Source organism: Anopheles arabiensis, chromosome 3, assembly GCF_016920715.1.
Source record: "Anopheles arabiensis isolate DONGOLA chromosome 3, AaraD3, whole genome shotgun sequence".
Lineage (NCBI taxonomy): Eukaryota > Metazoa > Arthropoda > Insecta > Diptera > Culicidae > Anopheles > Anopheles arabiensis.
Window position 1 is genome coordinate 88,794,498 of NC_053518.1, and position 20,448 is coordinate 88,814,945.

General features: G+C 44.3%; 1 protein-coding gene across 1 annotated transcript; it reads right to left on the reverse strand.

The window, feature by feature from the left end:
- Positions 1 to 44: 44 nt before the first annotated feature.
- Positions 45 to 19,993, reverse strand: LOC120902722. The gene is made up of 6 exons (XM_040311704.1): positions 19,727 to 19,993; positions 7,196 to 7,371; positions 6,342 to 6,938; positions 5,221 to 5,490; positions 2,901 to 3,077; positions 45 to 2,834 (listed from the first exon to the last, which is right to left on the reverse strand). Exons 1-6 carry the CDS (start codon positions 19,773 to 19,775, stop codon positions 2,553 to 2,555), a joined length of 1,551 nt encoding a protein of 516 aa, XP_040167638.1. The 5' UTR covers positions 19,776 to 19,993; the 3' UTR covers positions 45 to 2,552.
- Positions 19,994 to 20,448: the final 455 nt, after the last annotated feature.

The window sequence follows — 20,448 nt, forward strand, 5'->3', positions numbered from 1 at the left end:
TTTTTCGAGCAGGTACTCGAATTTAATTCTAGCTTTGAGGCTAGTGGTTTTGTATGGAGTGTTGACATGATTTCAGCCTCCAACTGTCAAACTCTATACAAAAAAAAAGCTGAATAGAATTTTGAAGGACTCCATTAATCAAATTAATTAATTGGGCACACTATTGATGTTCAACTAGTAAATTCAGACAGTATCGAATTAGTTTTGTAGTATAAGTGGTTCACGGTTAATAGATACACAGTTAATGCGGACCGAAAACGGCCGCATAATACCGCATGTTTCGAATTTCACGGTTTCTCGCCAATGTATCACTTAATATCGTAAAAGTGGCGTAATAAGTTTAGCAATTATTAGATATAATTCATATAACAATTTTAAATCTTCTTTATTTTATAAAAACACAATAAAGTTCAACCAGAAGAAAATTTATTTTGCATTTGATAATTGATAATTGAGTCAAATCAGTACAATTTGCTCAAAGAACTGTCAAATATAGTGTATCTCGAGATCCACCTGTACCTTTCTTAACACTTCTTTTATTTACAAAAGTGTATAACTAAAGCATAAGGCGTACAAAAAGATTTAAAAAGAAATTATACCATAAAACACTGAATGGTGTTTCTGCTCTTAATAATACAAAACAAGAACAGTAAAATATCAATATTTTAATACAACTACCCACAAATGTCAGCAATTGTAAGCTGAACGTATAGATTGTTCATTCAAAATAGTTTAGAGTTGGATTGTTACTCCCAATTCTAGGCCATTGAAATAATTAACTTGCATGTAATATTTCAAAAAGTGTTAATTTGTGCAATAATGACCATGCGACTAGCATTATGATATCAGGAACTTGATTAAAACAATTCTTCATAAAATAATAATTCAAAGCTTCCTATAGCTTTTGGGCAGAACTGTTTAAATAGTAAGGACATTCCCCTTCAACTAGGAATGGTGATGGAGTGAGGTCCGAGTGCAGTTTGCCTTGGGGTACAAATCAGCGAAATGTCCCAGCGACTCGTTTCACCATGCGATCAAAGCGTTAAACATTCTGTCAAAAAAAAAAAGTTCATCATTCCAACTTGATTATAGCAAAACTAATGACTGTTTCATAAAGCTTTTGATGGAACTTGATTCAACTAAAAACCCTCGTTCAAAAGTCGCCGCTGCGCGACACATCGAATAACGTTCCAATGTCAGCAAGCGTCACTTTAATGAGCTGTTAATAAAATTGAAATGAAAAGCAACTGAAAACTCTTTAACGCTTGTTTGTCAAATGACCTATAAAGTTTTTCTTCTTTTAAAATTATTTTCTTCCCGCTGTTCTTCCGCAACTCATTTATTATGGTTGTGCTCCAAAGAAAACTCCATCATCATCGCCATCACCATCAGCATGCAGTCTTTTCTCATCGCCTTGGGTTGGAAAGTTTCTTCTCAACAATCACAACCCCTAGCTGCCGCCGTGTGTTTGTTGATAGGAAAATTTTATTGAATAGTTAGCAATTAGTTCCCCTCCCCCCCCCCTACCCTTATCCTGCTGAGGCGTGCTGACTCGACTGCTGACGAATTTTGCCTGTTAAAGTTTTTCCCGCAAACCGAATATCTTTCCCGTTTTGTGCCGATGCCTGTGTGTGAGTTTTTGGCGAAAAAGTAGTTCCCAGTTCTGCATCCCGACAGCCCACGCCCTCGGCAACCAATGTCGTATGCTTTACGCTTTCGGTCACTCTCGGTTCTAACGAATCATCAACTGTCTCCCTCTCCCTTTTTCTCTACTTGATGGATGGATGTTTGGTCGAAAAGTTTGCTGACATGGATGCATTTTTCATTGCACCTTGTGTTGCATATTCGTCAAGCGACTTGTATCGTTTCCCGTCCCCAGCAGGCCGGCAGGTGGTGAAAAGTGTCTCGTGAATAATGAAGCCGGGCGATGGAAAAGTTGAGTTTAATTTACCATCAACCTTTGACATTTGCAGTTGGCGTGTGAGTGTGTTTGTTTGGAGAATGTTTCACCTCCCCCCCTCATCGACAGTGCGCCGCTGCACGCTTGACCGATGGTAGTTGGTAAAAAATATTAAAAAAAAATCTTCTCTCTGCAGGACACATCCGAAGCCATTTTAATGGCAATGAGCGGAAGGAAAAGGTCTTATGTCGGGACCTTCGCTTCCGGTACTTGGCGGAAAGTTTAGCAGCATAATTATGCCATGCTGATAAAATAATTTCCCTCGCTTTCTCTCTCTCTCTCTCGTTGCCTGCCTTCTTCTCTCTGTGATGGAAGAAAAATTGTTCAATTATTTTTGCTTAATTAAAAACTCTTTCACTCCCATTGGTGTGTGCCCACGGGGCATTGGTGAACTTGGCACAGCGGGAGTGAGCGTGAGCTTTGGTCGATTCTTTCCATTCCACCCTATCGTCCCGCGGTATTCTTCATGGATCGGTGGGATATATGGAGGATGTAATCCGGTGTCCAGCACCCGTATACTTTTGCTTCTCAACTTCCGCAGCAAAGAGAAACAGACGAGGTCGGAGTACAACAAAAAAGGGGATTGAAACACTCAAACGGCTACATGTCGCGTTAGTGACGCCATCTGGAACTGCTCCTCGGACAGCAGATGCCAGTAGGGGTGGTCCAGTATGCGGGACACTTCCTGTTCGGTCGCTTCGATCGACGCCGCCGTCGACTGCAGCCAGCCGTAGAACTCGTCCGTCCAGTCGGGGCTGCGGGGCCAATCGCAGCCCAACCGCACCTGGGCCCGGTTGATGTAGAGATGGCGCAGGTTTTGTGCCGATGTGGCAATCAGCAGGATCGTGGCCGTTGAGATGCACTCCCGCACCATCTGCGGTACAAAGCAAAGTGGGTGAGTGAAGCGGTGCGAACAAAGGCACGTGGCAGGACAACTTACCAGCGCGTTCAAACCGGGACAGGAGCGGGCCAGCAGCAGGAGCAAACTATCCGGGCGTTCCTGGAACTCGCCGTCGCCGACCGCTTCGGCCGTGGTCGCGGGCAGCTGCTCGTGCCCGTAAACGGTCAGCGTGTACTTGTAGGCATCGACGGCCGCCACCAGCTGGTCCGAAGTAATCTGCGAAGAGATTAGAGATTTTGCATAAAAGCTCCCTCGGCATGATAAACTTTCGACTCGATTCCGCTCGAGAGATTGCCGCTTGTTGCATTGTTCCTTCAATTGCAATTGCCGGCAGTACAATCGGGCTCGGTGCACAGCGTTCTCTGCATATGAATAAGAATAATCAACAAAACTTATCGCCCACCCAAAAACTTAATTAACACTCTATTGCACAGGGAGCCCGTTTTGTCGGTGCTACTGTGGCTGTCTCTTTCTCTCTATCTGTCTATTCGTTAGCCATGATTCTTTTGCTCGATGTAACATATTCGTGTCGGTGGTTGTAAGCTGTGCCGGTTGAGCTTTCTGTGCCGGTTTGTTACTGTGGGGGTGCAGGAAATAATTTATCGCAATCGTTTGTCGACGGTAGGGATGTGTGTTTGCGCTTGTTATGGTCTGTTTACCTTACACCGGTATGGCTGGAGTGGATACGGCGGGTTGTGGGTTTGTGGTTTGCTATTATTTGCTTTGCACTCGAATACTTTTCGCTTTGTTTGTGCTGTCCGGAATAGGGGACGGAGGAAGGGAGCTTACAGATGTGTGTGTGTGTGTGTATGTTTTGTTTCAGAACTAGCTTGGGTTAGTTTCAGAAGTGATTTACTTTATGGGAAAAAATGGAAATGATAAAACAAGCTGTGTCTTCCATTACTGTGTTTTTGAATGCATAACTTGATGAGACGGGTTTCCTACCGTATTTTTTCACGTATGAAACCCGTTAGGTACACTGGAGTCAAATGCAAACAAATGCTGTATGACAGTTATTGGAATATTTGCATACCGGAGGCTTTGGTTGCGCGAAAAATCGGAATGGAGAAAATGAATTTCAAGCGATGTAAATATTAGTAAAATGCAACAAACCTCACATTTGTTTTAGAATTGTTCTAGTTTTGTCGTAAACTATTCGCTCATATAGTTTAAATGAGCAAATTATTATTTGTGATAAATTATTCGGACAATTATCCCTTATTAATAATCCTCATTACTCATTTGTGTTGAGCGCATTTAATTAAATGGAAAATTATTTTGACAATAATCTCTTAATCTTCATTACTCTTTAAATGAGTAAGGATCAATTATAGTCCATTTGTTTTTGCTTCTTGTACTTATTTCCATAAACAAATTTTCCCTTATTGTTATGTCCAAGTTTTTACTTTATGTTTAAACCAAACGAAAGGCAATTCTCAAATCGGAAAATGACCAAACATTAATATAATTTCCTATCACATAAGTCATACCTTACAACATGCATGAAGAGCCTGTGACCCCGAACAAAACGTGCAGCACACGAGCTTGATCTATGTGGCCTAAGAATCAATTTCAATCGAACATTACTCCTAAATGATTTTTCAATTTGAATATGTCAAGTTAACGTCTTTTGAAAAAATTAAGGAATACAGGGTTTTCCAAAGGTTCTCATAGTTGTGGGACACTTCCTTGACTCTTTCCTATTGGAAGTGAACTTCATGTGTTGGAAATTGGACACGAAGGCACCCTTTTTAGACAGGATCGTACGAAATTCCTACTGGATTTGTCCAACAAGGGTGCTATAGAGTCCAATTCCCATTATATTAAGTTCATTTCACGGAAGAAAGAGTTAATAAAGTGTCCGACAGCTATGAGAACTGCTGGAAAACCCTGTAATGATAGCTTTGGTGAAATAAGTTCAATTTGTTAAAAAGTGATTTTTTTTTGTAATGAACCTAAAGAAACATGTTTTCACTTCATGCCATTGATTAAAACGAATTTTGGAAGTAAAAAATATAAAGTTTGATTAATTTATACAAGAAGTTTGAAGGTTTTATACAAGATACACTGCGTGAAACAGGTCGTGATTGAATTTGAAAAAGAAATTAACTCGAAATCCGTTTCTATAAACCATGTTCCCAGGATCACTTTACTACTCCCTTCCACTGACTTGCCTTCGAGATGTTTGATGTTTAATAAATCCCATACTAAAGCTTTACCGATCCCATCTTGCCTGCTGTCAAGCTGAACCCGCCAGCCCGACGACAGCACTGTCATAGCGAAATTGCGAGCCACATGCACTCGAAGCGACACACACACACACACACACAGGCAAGAACACACGTGAGTTTATAGTTACCATTGTTTTGGGCGTCTGATAAATCATGCTAGCGACGGGCGCTTCGGGCTGCAGCAGGATCACCGCGTTGGTGGTGGACTCGACGCACAGGTGGACGCGCAGCTTCGGGTTATCCCGCCGCACCGTCAGCCATGCCTTGGCCGAGCACGGGCTGATGGCGAGGGCGGGCGGTGTGTAGCGGTTCTGGAGCAGGGTGAGATGCTTCACCTTGGAGTCGGCCAGCAGCATCAGCACATCGTCGTCAATGTTCTGCGGTGAAACGACCAGCACCTGGGTTGGGCGTCGAGGCAAATAGGAAAGGAGGGCAGTGAGCCCGGATGAGCGAAGCGAAAACTAACGGACGGACGGACGATGACAAGGGTGATTAATCGTTTTCGGTTATTAAATATCTTGTCGCGCTCGGTTTGTCCTTGGGTTGTGTCCCGTTGCGTCTACGGGTGCGTACGAGAGATAGAGAAGCAGTCAATAATAAGTTCCCGGTTGGGTGAGTCAATTCTCCTGGCCACACTCGGGACACACTAACGCATACACAGTATACATTTTGCACGCCTTTGGTCGGGACTGGAACGGTCGAGTTACAAATTGAACGGTTATGCAAATTGGGCATTGCTTAAAGCGCCTGCATGTTAGGCAACCCGCCACACACACATACCGTAGCGTTTCGAACGTACCGTTGGGTTCCTTGCCTGCTGTCCGTCTGTCTGTGTGTATGTTCTTGTTAAAGCGGGCGTGAAATTGATGATGAAAAGTAGATATAGCTTGAGCCGGTTTTGCTTTTTCACTTGTGCCACGGAACCTCACAATCATAAAGTAATGGTATTAGCCAAGGCTGTACGCACACTGCACGGTTTCGGGGGGCAGTACCGTTGTACGATGAATCAGCACCGTTCGGACTGGGCGTTGAAAAACGATTCGTTGACAATACATCCTAGGGTGTGTTCCGGATGAGCTCGACAATTTTGGGGCCAGCTAAAGAAGCCGTGGGTGTGTAGTCCGTGCTGATTGGTATCAGGTTTCACCTGCGACTCACCCGAACGTTCCGAAACCTCATTTTCGCAGGTGCCGTACCACCCCGCAGTGGATAAGATAATTTAGTTTAGGGCCAGCACGTCATCACTCACCTGTAGATTGAGAAACAGTCCGATGTGCATGATGGGACAGTGCACGTTGGTCACGTTGACGAGGCAGAGCCGGCGCAGCACCAGACAGCACGACTCGAGCACCTCGTCCAGCAGATGGTTCGCCTCGTACCGCTCGAGGAAGAGGTCGACCAGCGACAGGGAGTGCAGGTTGGTGAGGCAGAGCATCAGCCGCTTGAGTGCGGCCAGCAGCTGACCGCCCGTACCGAACAGCTTGATTGACTCCGGATCCTCGCTCATGGCCATATTGCACGGGAACAGGTAATTGAGCGAGCGGATGCGCGAACCGCAGCCGACCCACTCGCGCGGACACCCGGCCGTCCGGGCGTTCTGCTCCATCGCCCACGAGATGAGCGACATGAACTGGAACATGTTGTTGAAGCTTACCTGCGGCCGGAAGTCGAGCCCGCGTATGAGGTGACCGACGGACAGCAGGCAGCTCTGGAGGCGGGCGTGATCGAGCACGGGCTGCCAGCCGGAGTAGTAGTTGTACCGCATCCGGCCGAGCGTCGCGTCCTCGACCAGAAAGTTAGACCACACGTGGGGCAGATAGAACGCGCGATACCAACCGGAACAGGTCTGCAGAGCGGAGAGTGCGATTGAGAGAGAGAGAGAGAGAGAGAGAGAGAGAGAGAGAGAGAAGGCCTTGAGTACACAATTAATCAATTGGTCGCGCTGAACACCGTCGGGGCTACAGCGTAGTGGTCTCAGACACCGAGCCCAGGTGATCATTGTTATTATCGTCATCATCATCATTCTCATCGTTTGCGTTTGGGACGCACGGGCAAAAGAGACATGCACACACACACACTCGCGAGGGTTATACAGCATCATACCAGGCTCGCATAGTACCGCTCCTTGATGGTGAGATGGGAGAAGATGCGCTCGAGGATGTGATCCGGTAAATTACTCCACTGCGTCCAGCAATGGTCCGGGTCGTCATTGTTGGAATCGTTCTCGTCCGACCGGTCGACGGTTTCGTTCTCATTCTCGTCCACCTCGATGTAGCACGCTGTACGGCATTCGGAATCGCCATAGATAGTGTGTATGTGTGTGGTGGACGTGGGTTATGCGCACGCCGCATGAAATGGAAAAGAAAGGAGAAAAGAATGAGAATAAAATATTTATAATTCCAATTCAGTGGCTAGCGTTTCATGCCGGGCCGGTAGTGCCTTCGGTCCGGCAGCAACGGGCCGGCACGGTGCAATCGTTTTTGATATGAATGTTTCGCGTACCTAGCATAGCGTGAGAGAAGTGAAATAAATTGAGAATAAATTTGAAATAAAGACGATAAGGACGACGGGCTCGAGTCGGTGTTGCAGTTTTGCTTTTGCACCGGATTGCGGGCAATACAGGTGGTTTAACGGTTTAGCGTGCCAGCGTACGCGGTGGCACAGTAGTGATTTTGGACGTCTTATTTCTCAGGTGATGTATATTTTGTGAATTTAATTCGCTTTCTCTACAGGCTATTCTTGCTTTCGAGCTTTCGTAGCGACGGGAATGGTTTAAACTCTATTTTATTTGTCTCAGATTTTTTAAGGCAAATTTTACAATAAAGATGTCTTGAATGGTGTGAGCGAAATATGGCTGAGCCTTAAAGAATGGTAGGGTTGCAAAAATTCGAATTAAAATTCTAACGCGTCTATAGACAGATTTACGGATATGTCTTAGTTAATCCTTCAGTTGACCATTCCGTAGGATATTACAGCCATAAACTATTTTGAAACTTGTATGTAACTACTGTCTACTTGTCCCAGATTTTGACTTTATTGAGGTTTCTAGGTCTTTCGTAACCTAAATACAAATGCAATGAAGAGGCCAAAATGAATGATATTGTTAAAAATAATGTGTTGTTCAACGCATTGCATAGTTTAAGGCGCTTTGAGACAGGGTTTTCGATGGTATTATGGACGTGTTCAGCGAGTTGTTGATTTGGTGGAGCATATCATTGACTCTTTCAGGGAGATATTGAATAATAATGTGTTGACATGTTCGGCGATGCTATCGAGCTGTCAAATGTATCGTTTTCACCCTGTACCGAAGCGTTTAATTTTGCATTCTTAAAGGTCTTAAAAGTAGTAAATAATCATTCCCCAAGCATTTTAATAGTTTACCAAGAATGTTTTGATACCAGCTCTATCCATAGTGGGGACGCTTCTCTTCTAGACAACGAGCGTAACTAGACCCCTTTACGCCTCTTTGTTTTTTTGTACCATAACCATCTCTGGACCTTGGGCCCAGGATTATGAGCTTTCGCAAAGCTGTGCAAAGCAAATTATTACAAAATACCATCGTTACAATGAAGCGTTCTCTTCATTGCACACGCGCGAATGCAACGAAGAATAGCCGGCAAAGTGTTCATTCTCTGTGATGAGCAGGAACTTTGAAATGAAAACGTCCTGCAGTCTGAGCTGCTTGTTGGAAGCATAAAAAGGCATTTATAATTGACCGTGATGGGGAAAAACTACACCAAAACAACGGGAGAGAAATGCAAAATCCAATAATATGCTTTAATGCTTTAATGGTAGGAAACGTTAAGACGTGCCTGATTATCCATTAGGCGAACTTCCCGTCCCCACACCCAAAGCGTCCCGAAAAACCACTCAACACCTTTTCAGTGTCTGAAGTTTTAAAGTGCGCAATCATTCCTGTCAAACTTCCCCCAGGCTGGTCCCGGCAACGCTTAAAGCATTTAAAGTGAAGTTTGTCGCACTGTCGCTTACATTCTTTGGGCAATCTTTTTTTACGATTTCAAACAATCTCATACCGGCTAGCGTGCCCTCCCGGAACGGCACGGCAGGCAGGCCAAATATGCTCGCGTAAAGTGCTGCGCCACCCCACGCCAGCAAAGCCCAGCCAGCCAGCCCTGCTGTCAAAGGCTGTTAACTAACACAAGTGGCAGCCCCGTCCTTTCCCCGCCAGGGCGTAGTGGGACAATTCGTGGAATCCAGCGTGCCGCGGCGGGTACGTGTCTGTTTTAAAAGTGGTAATTTTTGTGAAAACTCATAACGATTCCACTTGCTCCTGGTGGTTGGTGGGCGAAAAAAGAACCCCTTTCGCTATCCGGCTGCTTCCCCGGCTACTTTCACCCGCTTTGCCACGGTTCACGGCGGAAGATTATGACAATCGTTTCCGCCAGCAGCGAGGCAGCGCACGAAAGGCTCAGGTGAGATTTTGGGTGAAACACCGGGAACACAGTTTCGGGCCTCGTTAACATTCGGATTTATGGGTACGAAACTTATTAAATGAGCTTCTTATGACTTTTCGCGCGCTTTGATGAAACTTTCCGCTTTGCTGTGCGGTGTGTGTGTGTGTGTGGGAATGGGAAGAGGGGCGGGAATAGCGGGAATGAGAAACACTCCATTTCGCTGCATACCTTTCGCGAAAAGCGGAACACTTCTCCCGGGCTGGGAAATACAATGGTGCGCAGCGCCCACCAACCCGTTCCCGAGGGGCAATCCGCATTGTTGCAAATGTCAAGAGGAGGGGTGAGTGAGAAGAACAAAAGCGGGGAGCGAAAAAGCTCGCTTAAATTATTTAAAATCCACCTTCCCCGTCCTGCAAGTACTTGCGAGTGTAATTCCGACGCTTGTGCATAATTTATACTACGCCCCGTCTCGCATTCCGCAAGGCTAGAGTAGCGGAGTAGTAGCTTTCTTGAGCCCATCCGTCGTCGTTTCCGTCGTGGTCGTTCGTTCCCCTCGCGGTAAGTCGAACCGTTAGCGTATCCGTTCGCTTCCATCTACTGGCAGTTGGTCGCTGTTAAAACCTTACCCTTTTTGTGGAAGAATCTCGTTTCGGTAGCAGGGTCGCTTGCCGTTTGCGTTTGATTGTGAGTGAAGCGATACCGGGTGGCAAGATTTAATGGCGTGTGGTGTGCGGATATTTATGATCGAGATTTTGTTGTTGTTGTTGTTCCGTGAAAGTCCCTACGTTGTGATATTTTTACTTTTTTTTACACGAAATAATCAGTCGGTTGTTCTTTGTTGGCAAGTAAGTTCACTTCTTTATTCACACACCATTTATGCGTGCTTCGCTTTTCTTCGGCTCGTGACAAGTGCCACAAAAAGGCGGTTCCCCTTTCACAGCGGTAGCTCCCTAGACCCACAAGAATGACAAAACGTCAGCTGCCATAATCCGGCACTGTGGTAGAACCGCAGGTCATTTGAGATCGAACATACCGGCCACCTTGAAACACTCAGTTTTCAATCCATTCTTTGATTACTGCATTCTAACGGACAGATTTTAGATACTGCTCGCTTCACAATACCGGATGCCGTACGAAGTGTTGCAACTCGGGAAATTCCATCAGCTCCAGGGTGTATTTCGACGACACGTGCCAATGGCCATTGAACTGCTGGAAGCTGCTCATCCTTCAGAATAACTATATCTCCGACAGATAATTGCTTAGATTGCTTAGCTGACCGATGCAAAACAGTAAGATTTTTCAGATAATCCTGTTTCCAGTGTATCCAGAAGTTTTGCGTGTACCGCTGAAGGAGTTGGTATCTTCCCAGACGATTCATAGGCACCTCTTTCAAGTCAGGTTCGAGAATAACCTTCAAATTGTTTGTAATGAGAAAGTGCGCTGGAGTTAATGCCGTCAAATCATTGGGATCTTCAGAAAGCGGAACTAATGGTCGCGAGTTCATGCAACCTTCTATTTTTACTAAAACAGTAGTCATTTCCTCCGATGATAAACGCGATGATCCTAGTTGACGAATCAAATGGGTTTTGGCTACCTTCACCGCCGCTTCCCAAAGGCCTCCGAAATTTGGGGCGCGTGGGGGTATCAAATGCCATTGTATCTCTTCTTTTGCCAAATGTTTTGCTATTTTGCTATCTGCAGAATCGTTGAACAGCATTTTGTAGATCTGATGAAGTTCATTTTTGGCACCAATAAAATTGGTACCATTGTCTGAATAAATGTGCTTTGGTTTACCCCGCCGATAAACAAAGCGATCAAGTGCCATCAGAAACGAATTTGTGCTCAAATCTCCGACTAATTCCAAATGTACTGCTTTCGTACTCATGCAGACAAATACACAAATGTAGCACTTATTTGGTGCGGCCTTGCGGTGTGTTGGCCTCAAATACAAAGGTCCACAATAATCTAGACCCGTACAACTGAACACCTCGTTAACTGTAACACGTTCTGCTGGTAGTTGCCCTTCAGGTTGAATTATAGGTTGTGGATTTGCTCTGCAACATCGAAAACAATTTCGTATGACCTTACGTACAGCTCTTTTTCCATTGATTGGCCAAATCTCATCTCTAACTGCGTTAAGAGTTGATGATATTCCTCCATGCATTGCTTTTACATGTTTGTCCATGATGAGGAGTTGAGTAAATGGATGGAATCCAGGAAGAACTATTTGATGCTTAATATTATAATTCAAATCAGAATTTCTGAGCCGGCCACCTACGCGGATTATTCCTTCATTATCTATAAACGGGTTTAAAAGCTTCAACGTTGAATTTCGAGCAACAGGAATCCCCTTGTGGATTTTATAAAGATCGTTGGTAAATTCTTCAGCTTGCACAAGTTTTACAAGTCGCTTTTTAGCATCAGCAAGTTCCTTTACCGTCAATGCACTATTGCTTATTCTTGATTGCAGACGACGAGCATTATGAACAAAACGAAAACAATATGCAACCACGTCGATTAGCTTCTGGTATGACCCATATCTTGTAAATATTTCATTTTTTTCTTGTATTTGCGTTGTTAAAACGACATTCGATCTTATTTCGTCTGTTGTAATTTGACCTGTTCTCTCTTTTTGTTGGGGCCAATTCTCCTTTCTCTCTGATAACCATTGTGGACCTTGTTTCCACAATTGATTGTTGATGAGCTGATGCGGTAAAACTCCGCGTGAAATAAGGTCAGCTGGATTTTCTTGTCCAGATACATGTTGCCAAACAGCATCTCGAATTGCTTGGATCTCAGCAACTCGGTTTGCTACGAATGTTTTCCAAGTCTTTGATTCAGCATTTAGCCAATCTAGCACCACGGTAGAATCGGTCCAAAATCGATGAGCAACGAACTTAATCTCCATTGCAGCCATTACCTTCTCATGCAATCGAGCTCCTAATAATGCACCGCAAAGTTCAAGTCTAGGAATCGTCAATGCCTTCAGTGGAGCCACTCTCGATTTTGATGCTAGCAAATTAACATGAATGCTTCCATCCTCAGCTTCAGACCGAATATAGATGCACGCGCCATATGCAAGCTCTGACGCGTCTGTGAAACAATGTATTTCTGCTTGCCGATATTGATGAGCGAAAGCGAATCTAGGGATACGAAAATCTTTAAGTTCTGGTAATTCTGCTCGAAATCTAATCCAATTCCTTTGAATGTCCTCAGGCACCGTATCATCCCAACTCAACTTCAAACGCCAGAGCGATTGCATCAAAACTTTGGCTGTAATAATTACAGGTGAAATCAATCCCAATGGATCATACAGTTGAGCAATCATTGATAGTATGCTACGCATGGTGTCTCTCTCTGATTTCGTAGTAATAGAAATGTTGAACTGGAACGTATCAATTTCTGGTTCCCAACATATACCAAGCGTACTAATTGTCTCCTTGTCGTCGAACCTTAACGATGATTTTGTTGCCAATTGTTCAGCGGGAACGTCAGATAAAACGGCTAATGAATTCGAACACCATTTTCGAAAAGTAAAACCGCCTCTCTGCGCCAGTGCACTCAATTCCTCACGTAGCTGTATAGCTCCATCAACACTATTTGACCCAGCAATAAGGTCATCCATGTACAGTTGTTTTTTCAGCGTATCCTTGGCAGTAGGAAACGCGTCACCCTCATCTTCAGCCAACTGCTGAAGTGTTCTTGTAGCTAAGAAAGATGAAGGAGCCAAACCGTATGTTACTGTCCGCAACTCATACGCCTGAATGGGCTGGTTATCGTCAAACCTCCACCATATTCTCTGTAACGGTCGATCCTCCGGATGCACAAGTACCTGACGATACATTTTTTCCAAGTCCGCAACTAGCGCGACCTGAAATTTACGAAAACGGATTATTAAGCTCAAAAGATCATCTTGGATGACTGGTCCAACCAATAGCGCATCATTCAGAGAGTGTCCTGTGCTAGTTGGTGCTGACCCATCAAATACCACTCTCATTTTAGTCGTGGAACTTGTCTCCTTAAACACAGGGTGATGTGGAAGGTAGCAGCAGGTTGCTGCATCCAGGTTGTCAGGCGACACAGGAACCATATGACCGAGTTGTATGTACTCCAACATAAACTCATTGTACTGCTGACGAAGTTGTGAGTTAGCAAATAACTTACGTTCTAATCCAGCAAACCTCTTAAGTGATGTCGTTTCTGATTTTCCAATCATGGTAGAATGTTGCTGATGTTTAGGCAGTTTCACGATATATCTGCCTGTTTCGTCTCGTGATACCGTTTGCTCATAATAAGCTTCGCATCTCTGCTCATCCGCCGAGAAATGCGAAACATGCAGCTCTTCGATCTTCCAAAACCGCTCAAGTTGATCGCTAATGTTTTCCGACGATAACATAACATGACACTGAGCTGCTTGTAGCTGAATTATAGCTTCTTCTCGGAGCACTTCACCTGTTACCACCCAACCGAACACTGTTTCAACTAACAATGGACCATGTTCACTAAGTTTGAGCCGGCCTTCCCTCAGAAACGTGTAGAAATGCGATGCACCGATTAGCATATCCACTCGTCCAGACTGATGGAATTCTGGGTCTGCGAGCGCCAACCCAGCAGGTAATTTCCAACATGATGTGGAGAAAGATGTGGCTGGAGTGTTTGCTGTTACCTTGCTCAAAACCAAGAAATTTAGTTTCAGAGCAAATTCACTAAATCTGGAACGGATTTCCACCTTCATTTCACATGACGCCTGAGTCGTCGTTCCATCCACACCTGTAATGGATACATGGGTACGCATACGCGGCAAGCACAAAAGCTGACTCAATCGCTCACTTATCGCATTGGGCTGCGCACCGTTATCCAACAACGCACGTACTGGATGTTGCGTACCATTTGCGTCAACTACAAACAACACCACCGTTGTCAGCATAACATTAGAATATGAGCTTCGGTCAGTAGAGTTGCACTGCATTGGAATATTAGCAAGCACCATCGTACTAACAGAACCCACCGAATCATCTGCTATTACACTATCACTTCGTTCAGCATGCAGCAAGGTATGATGCCGTTTGCCACACGTTTGACACCCATACCTTGACGTACAACTGGTTACAAAATGGCTGCCCTGCAAGCAATTCCAACACAATTTGTGCTGCCTCACAACTTGCTGGCGCTTCTTTGCATCGAATTCATTGAAACGCCGACAATTCACTATTGTATGCCCCTGCTTTCCACACACAACACACATATCCACTTTTTTCTCGGCCGCTGCAGCAGTGTTCACACTCACTTTTACACGCGGTTGTCGCTTACTCGTTTCACCCGTATCGTTAGCAAGCGTTTCCAACAAACGCACACGCTTACGCAGAAACTCAACCATGTCACTGTATGTGTAACTTTTATCCGCTTGTGCTTCTTCCCACGCCGCAAGAGAAGCACTATCCAATTTCTCACTAAGAAGCTCAACAAGGAATGAGCTAAGATGTTTTATTGGTTCACCGAGTTGTTCTAACACCAATGTGTGTCGCTGGAAATCATCTACAGTGCGTCGCAATAAATCTAGATTGCTATTGATAATCTTCGGTAGCCTCAAAATGGCTTGGATATGACGTTTCTTAAGCAAATGTTTATTGCCATAGCGGTCTACCAACATTTGCCATGCAATTTTGTAATTCTCATCTGTAGTGAGAATTGGCTCAATTAGCCGTGCTGCCTCACCTTTGAGCGCAGCTTTCAAATAATGTAGCTTTTGCACACCAGAAAGCTCATCTGATTTATCAATCAGGGACACAAACGTGTCATGAAATGGTAACCAATCATTAAAATCACCTCCAAACTCAGGCAATTGTATTACTGGTAATTTCATTTGGGACACAATGGGTACCGGTTTAACGTCGCTGACTATTGGATTAGACGATGGCTTCAGCCGTAGCAGATTGGATCTAACACTCATGTATAGCTCCTCCATTTCTGCACGCGTCTTTTCATTTTCAGCGTTGTCTCCCTCAAGGGTTAGCTTGTCTAACTCTTCTTGAACTTCTTCAAAACCATACCACACTTTCTCGAGCCTCTCGAGCCTTGTGGTCACCTCATGAATCTTGTCCACAGTGTACGTTTGTACGAATAAATCGATTCGCCGCATCGAATCTATAATGTTTTTTCTTTTTTGCTCTTTGCCACGAATTTTGTCTTCTCGCGCCGTCGCCATTGTTACACTTGCGTTAAACACACTGTTTAATACGTTGCACACGCGCACACGCACACAAAATCCTAGCCAGCTCCAAGCACACACTCACACGCACACAGCAAAGAACAAGCGAGAACTTTTGCACTAATTATGATTACCACAATTGACACCGATAATCAGGCACTTATCCTGGTCACTTGCACCAAAATGTTCCGTGAAAGTCCCTACGTTGTGATATTTTTACTTTTTTTTACACGAAATAATCAGTCGGTTGTTCTTTGTTGGCAAGTAAGTTCACTTCTTTATTCACACACCATTTATGCGTGCTTCGCTTTTCTTCGGCTCGTGACAAGTGCCACAAAAAGGCGGTTCCCCTTTCACAGCGGTAGCTCCCTAGACCCACAAGAATGACAAAACGTCAGCTGCCATAATCCGGCACTGTGGTAGAACCGCAGGTCATTTGAGATCGAACAGTTGTAGTAGCCACTCGCTTGTTCTCCCTTCCACTGACAAAAGGATGTTATGCCTTGTTCTGCCCTTACCGCCAAAGCGAACAGCTTGAGTAATGAAGGTGTGTATCTGTGAGCAAATTATTAGCGCCGGTGCGGTGGTGAACCATTCCGATGACTTGTTTCAAGCCTTAATAGAGTCGTCGCGGAAGTAGCGACTAAAAAAAAAATGTGCCATTTCAATGGGACTGGCTCTCTGTTCGGTGGTGGAAAAGCGATCCTTTCCCTGAACCCTTCGTACGGCATGAATCGAGCAAGCAATTATGCACAATTATTCGCTCGTAATACACCGAACGTGGCCGTCGCCTTCCACCACTTTCCGGCTAGATTAAGCGCCATGCACCTCACGCAGTGTCGAGTGAACGGCATCGCCCGTTCACACCCGTTCGCATACGTTCGCCGGTAGGTTCGGTGTGTATCAAGATTTATTCGCCCCTTCCTGTCGGCGGATTTACGAGAGCGAAGGTCCCAAACCCAAGCTGGAGGATAATTTCCTCGCTCGCTCGCTCGCTATTTATTGCACCCGCGTGAATTGAGAGTTGAGTGCGCGGGTCGTAACGCGGGTGTAGCGGGATCGCGATGGTTCCCGATGGCGGTAATTTAGGCGGCACTACTGCCATTAGACACAGTCGGGCGAGAAACCACCACACGCGCACCCTCAACGCCGTTGGTTCGCACCAAAGTTTTCCACTGCCTTCAATTAAGCTAAAACGTGTGCCCCCTCCCCCCCCTTGTGTGGCAGTGGTAGGGACATTATCGTTTCGCTGGCTTTCTCACGGTCTCGGTCTCGGGGTGAGTGAGTTACAGCCGCTGGGTCTGATTGCGGATGCGAGCGTGCCTCGTCAACGTGTCCTCGTGCCCTGTGCAGGTGAGTTTCGTTTTTACACGTTGCTTGCTGAACGTTTCTCGTGTCGGTGGTGGTGGTGAAGGGGTGTATTTAGTGTAAATCGAATTTATCACTCACGGAATTATTGAATTCGTCGCTATGGCTTTGGGGACTGATTGGTACGCGTGGCGTGAGCAAACCCAGCGGCATGGGAGATCCAGCTGTAAACATTCGCCATTTCTGGTAATGACTTGTCTACGAAGGTACGGTTTTTGTCAATTAAATGTCACATTGGAGGTTTTAATAATTCGGGTAATGAGTTATCAGATTGTGTGATTCCAACGGGAGCTGCCGTAAATCCACACATGTTCATCAAGAAGGACCAGCTGTAGTGATGGGAAAAATGACAGGTTCTGGAATCGAAATCGGCTTCGGGATCGGATTTGGCTTCGAAATCAGAATCGGCTTCGAAATTGGAGTTAAATTTGGCATCTCTATATAAATAGACATTTGGATCGAATGATGCTACTTGTTGATATAAGCAAAGAATCAAAATTCACTTGTAAACGATCCATACTTATGGAGATTTCTGGACTGATTTTGCTTGTGAAACTTGTGAATTTTGCACTGCTTGTGATTCCGAAGTTGAAGTATCTGCTTAAAAACAAAATTACAGTTCTTACACATGATTTTCAACTCACCACAAACAACTGTTAAAAATCAATCCAGCTTGAGACGTGTGGAAAATCATGTAGAAGAATTGAAATAATAACAAGGTTTTTCAAGGCACCTTCGAATGTGCACATAATTATTCAGCGATTTCCGATTCAAGATGTTTTTCAACAGCTCTCACACAGTATTCATCAGAATCAGAATAAATTTTCAGTTCTAACACATGATTTTCAACACAACACAAAAAAACTGTCAAACTAAATCCAGCTTGAGTCGTGTTGAACACTATGTGCAATAATTGAAATATTATTGTGATGCAAATGAAATGTTTGACAGCTGTTGAAAAACTTCTCGCAAGCAATGAAAAATGCTGTTGACATTGGAAATTGAATCGGAACACAATGTAAGAAGAAAAAGATAAAATTATGGTTATCCTCACTCTTTGGTTGAATTTAGCAGATCAGTGAAAGCAAAAATACACAAAGCACGTAGCCTCAGTGTATTGTCTTCTTTATCAGTCTTCAGTGTCGAATATTTCACTCAACGTATTAACTTATCTAACGGCTAGCCTTAAAGTCTAAACCTGTAGACAGCAGCATCTCGAGGGATTAACAGTGGAATGTCCGTGTGCTCGGGAAAGAAGAAAAGATTAAGATGAGATTAAAGACGTTTACACCGCATGGAGTTGATTGATAAAGGCAAATAAAAAATGATATCAGCTTTCAAATAAATTTTGGTTTAGTATGTTTCATTTATGCCACATGTGTTCCATTTGAGAGATATTTGAAAAGATCATAAATCTGTGATAGACCATAAATATTGCTCATATTTTTTGTACGTGATCATTTTATGTATCATTTTATGTGATACATTGCAGAAAATCGTTCCAGCAAAACTAACTCGTCACTTTTTTTGTTTCAATAAAGATTATGACAGGCGCAATCAATTGAAAAGGCATGTTAAATTAAACATTCCATTAGAATGCAAATGTCCTTTGATGTTTCATATCTCAAACGAATTCTTTGTGGTAGCAGTGACAGATGCACTTGTCTAATGGACGGTTCGTTAAGCGTCAATGGAATGTGCAATTTTTTAACCAAACATCCTTTATTAAATTGAGGATAAACCCTTTGAAGGAAACAATGTAATGGCGTTAATTCAATCAGTTTCTTGGAGATCATTTTTTTCTCCAAACTGTCTTTTGTTCTATGATACTAAAGAAACTTTTCGCTTGCGATGGACATCATAAGGTGAAATATTATTTAATTTAAAGTTGTTTCAGACCGCAATCATTCATGTTTTTTTTTCTCGCTGCATGCATAACATTAGCAGATCACTTGAATCAGTTATTTTGTTCCTTATATTACTCTTTTGATTCAGAAATTATGAACTCATTTCACACCACATAACGGATTTCTCAAACTAGCACTTTAGCGTTCATTCAATATTATTTAATAAACTCTAGCTTGGGCCCATCCATGATGGATATACACTCGCGGCAAACCGAAACACTGCTTGATCACCGACACCGGCATTTGTTTTTCCTGCGTCGTTCTAATTTTCCCATTCATCCCCTTTTCCTCACACCATTTCACGGTCACCGCGTTCGGCACACGTTTCAATTCACACAGCTGTGCCGAACTGCAACGAGAGCACAGCAGCAGCAACAGCAACACCACTACACACGCTGTATTTATCTTAGTTTTTCCCGCTACGGGCCGCCGACCGGCTTCGGGGTGGGTTTAAAAATACAACAAGCACGCAGTATACGCCTGAAAACACTGGCCCGACTGACACGACGGGGTTACAAAAATGGCGAAAATTGCGAAATCACCGAAAAGGGGGGTTTTCGCTTGCCACCGCACACACTACACTACACACACACACATGACGCAGACGGTGGTGGAGCAAAATTGTGTAACAAAGGTGGTTTTTGATGGCGGTGTTCCTGATGGCGGCTGTCCAGCATCGGTTGGTGATGGTTATGGGATGAAGAATTACGATACACTTCATGCTCCCGGTTCATACCTTTATCATCGCTGTCCAGCTTCCAGCCGGCGTTTACAGCTTTCGTCATCGTGGGTGTGTAGCGTTACTGCTGTAGCGTTACACTTTGCAAAAAACATCAACTAATGGTCCCGATCGATGGATGCGTTTGCGATTGGGGAATGGTACTGCAAATCACTGGCAATTCACACTTGCTTCCTGTGCGTAGCGCTTGCAGTCTGATCTTATGCGCGCAAAAACTCACGATCGACTGAGTTGGCGATCTCGCCGATCGCCGGTGTGTTTGTGCGCTTGGCGTACAAACGTTCATCGATTTCTGACCACAGCGGCCAAGGGGACGGTTGTGCTGGTCAGTGTGGATCGGTGAGAACTGGCAAGGATGGGATGAAACTAATACAAGCACGGTTTGTGCTTTGTAGAAGCTGCAAGCATTTAGGAGGAGTTTTACACGAAAAAGAAACAGTAAAGAAGCAATCAGAAATAATATAATGATTTACATGACCATCAAACATCAAACCAAATACGTCATACCAAACAACAACTGTACCACAGCGCCTTGTATCTTCCACGCACAGGTAGTGGTGATGCCAAGCGCCAACGAAAACCACCTTGCGCAGTAGACGCAGACCGTTTTCAGGTTCATCCACCAGCACCCCAAAACAAACTCGTTCACGTTGCGCATGAGCATGCGCCCGAATCTATTTACGTTACGCAAATGAATGTTTTGTTTGAACGGGTGTACG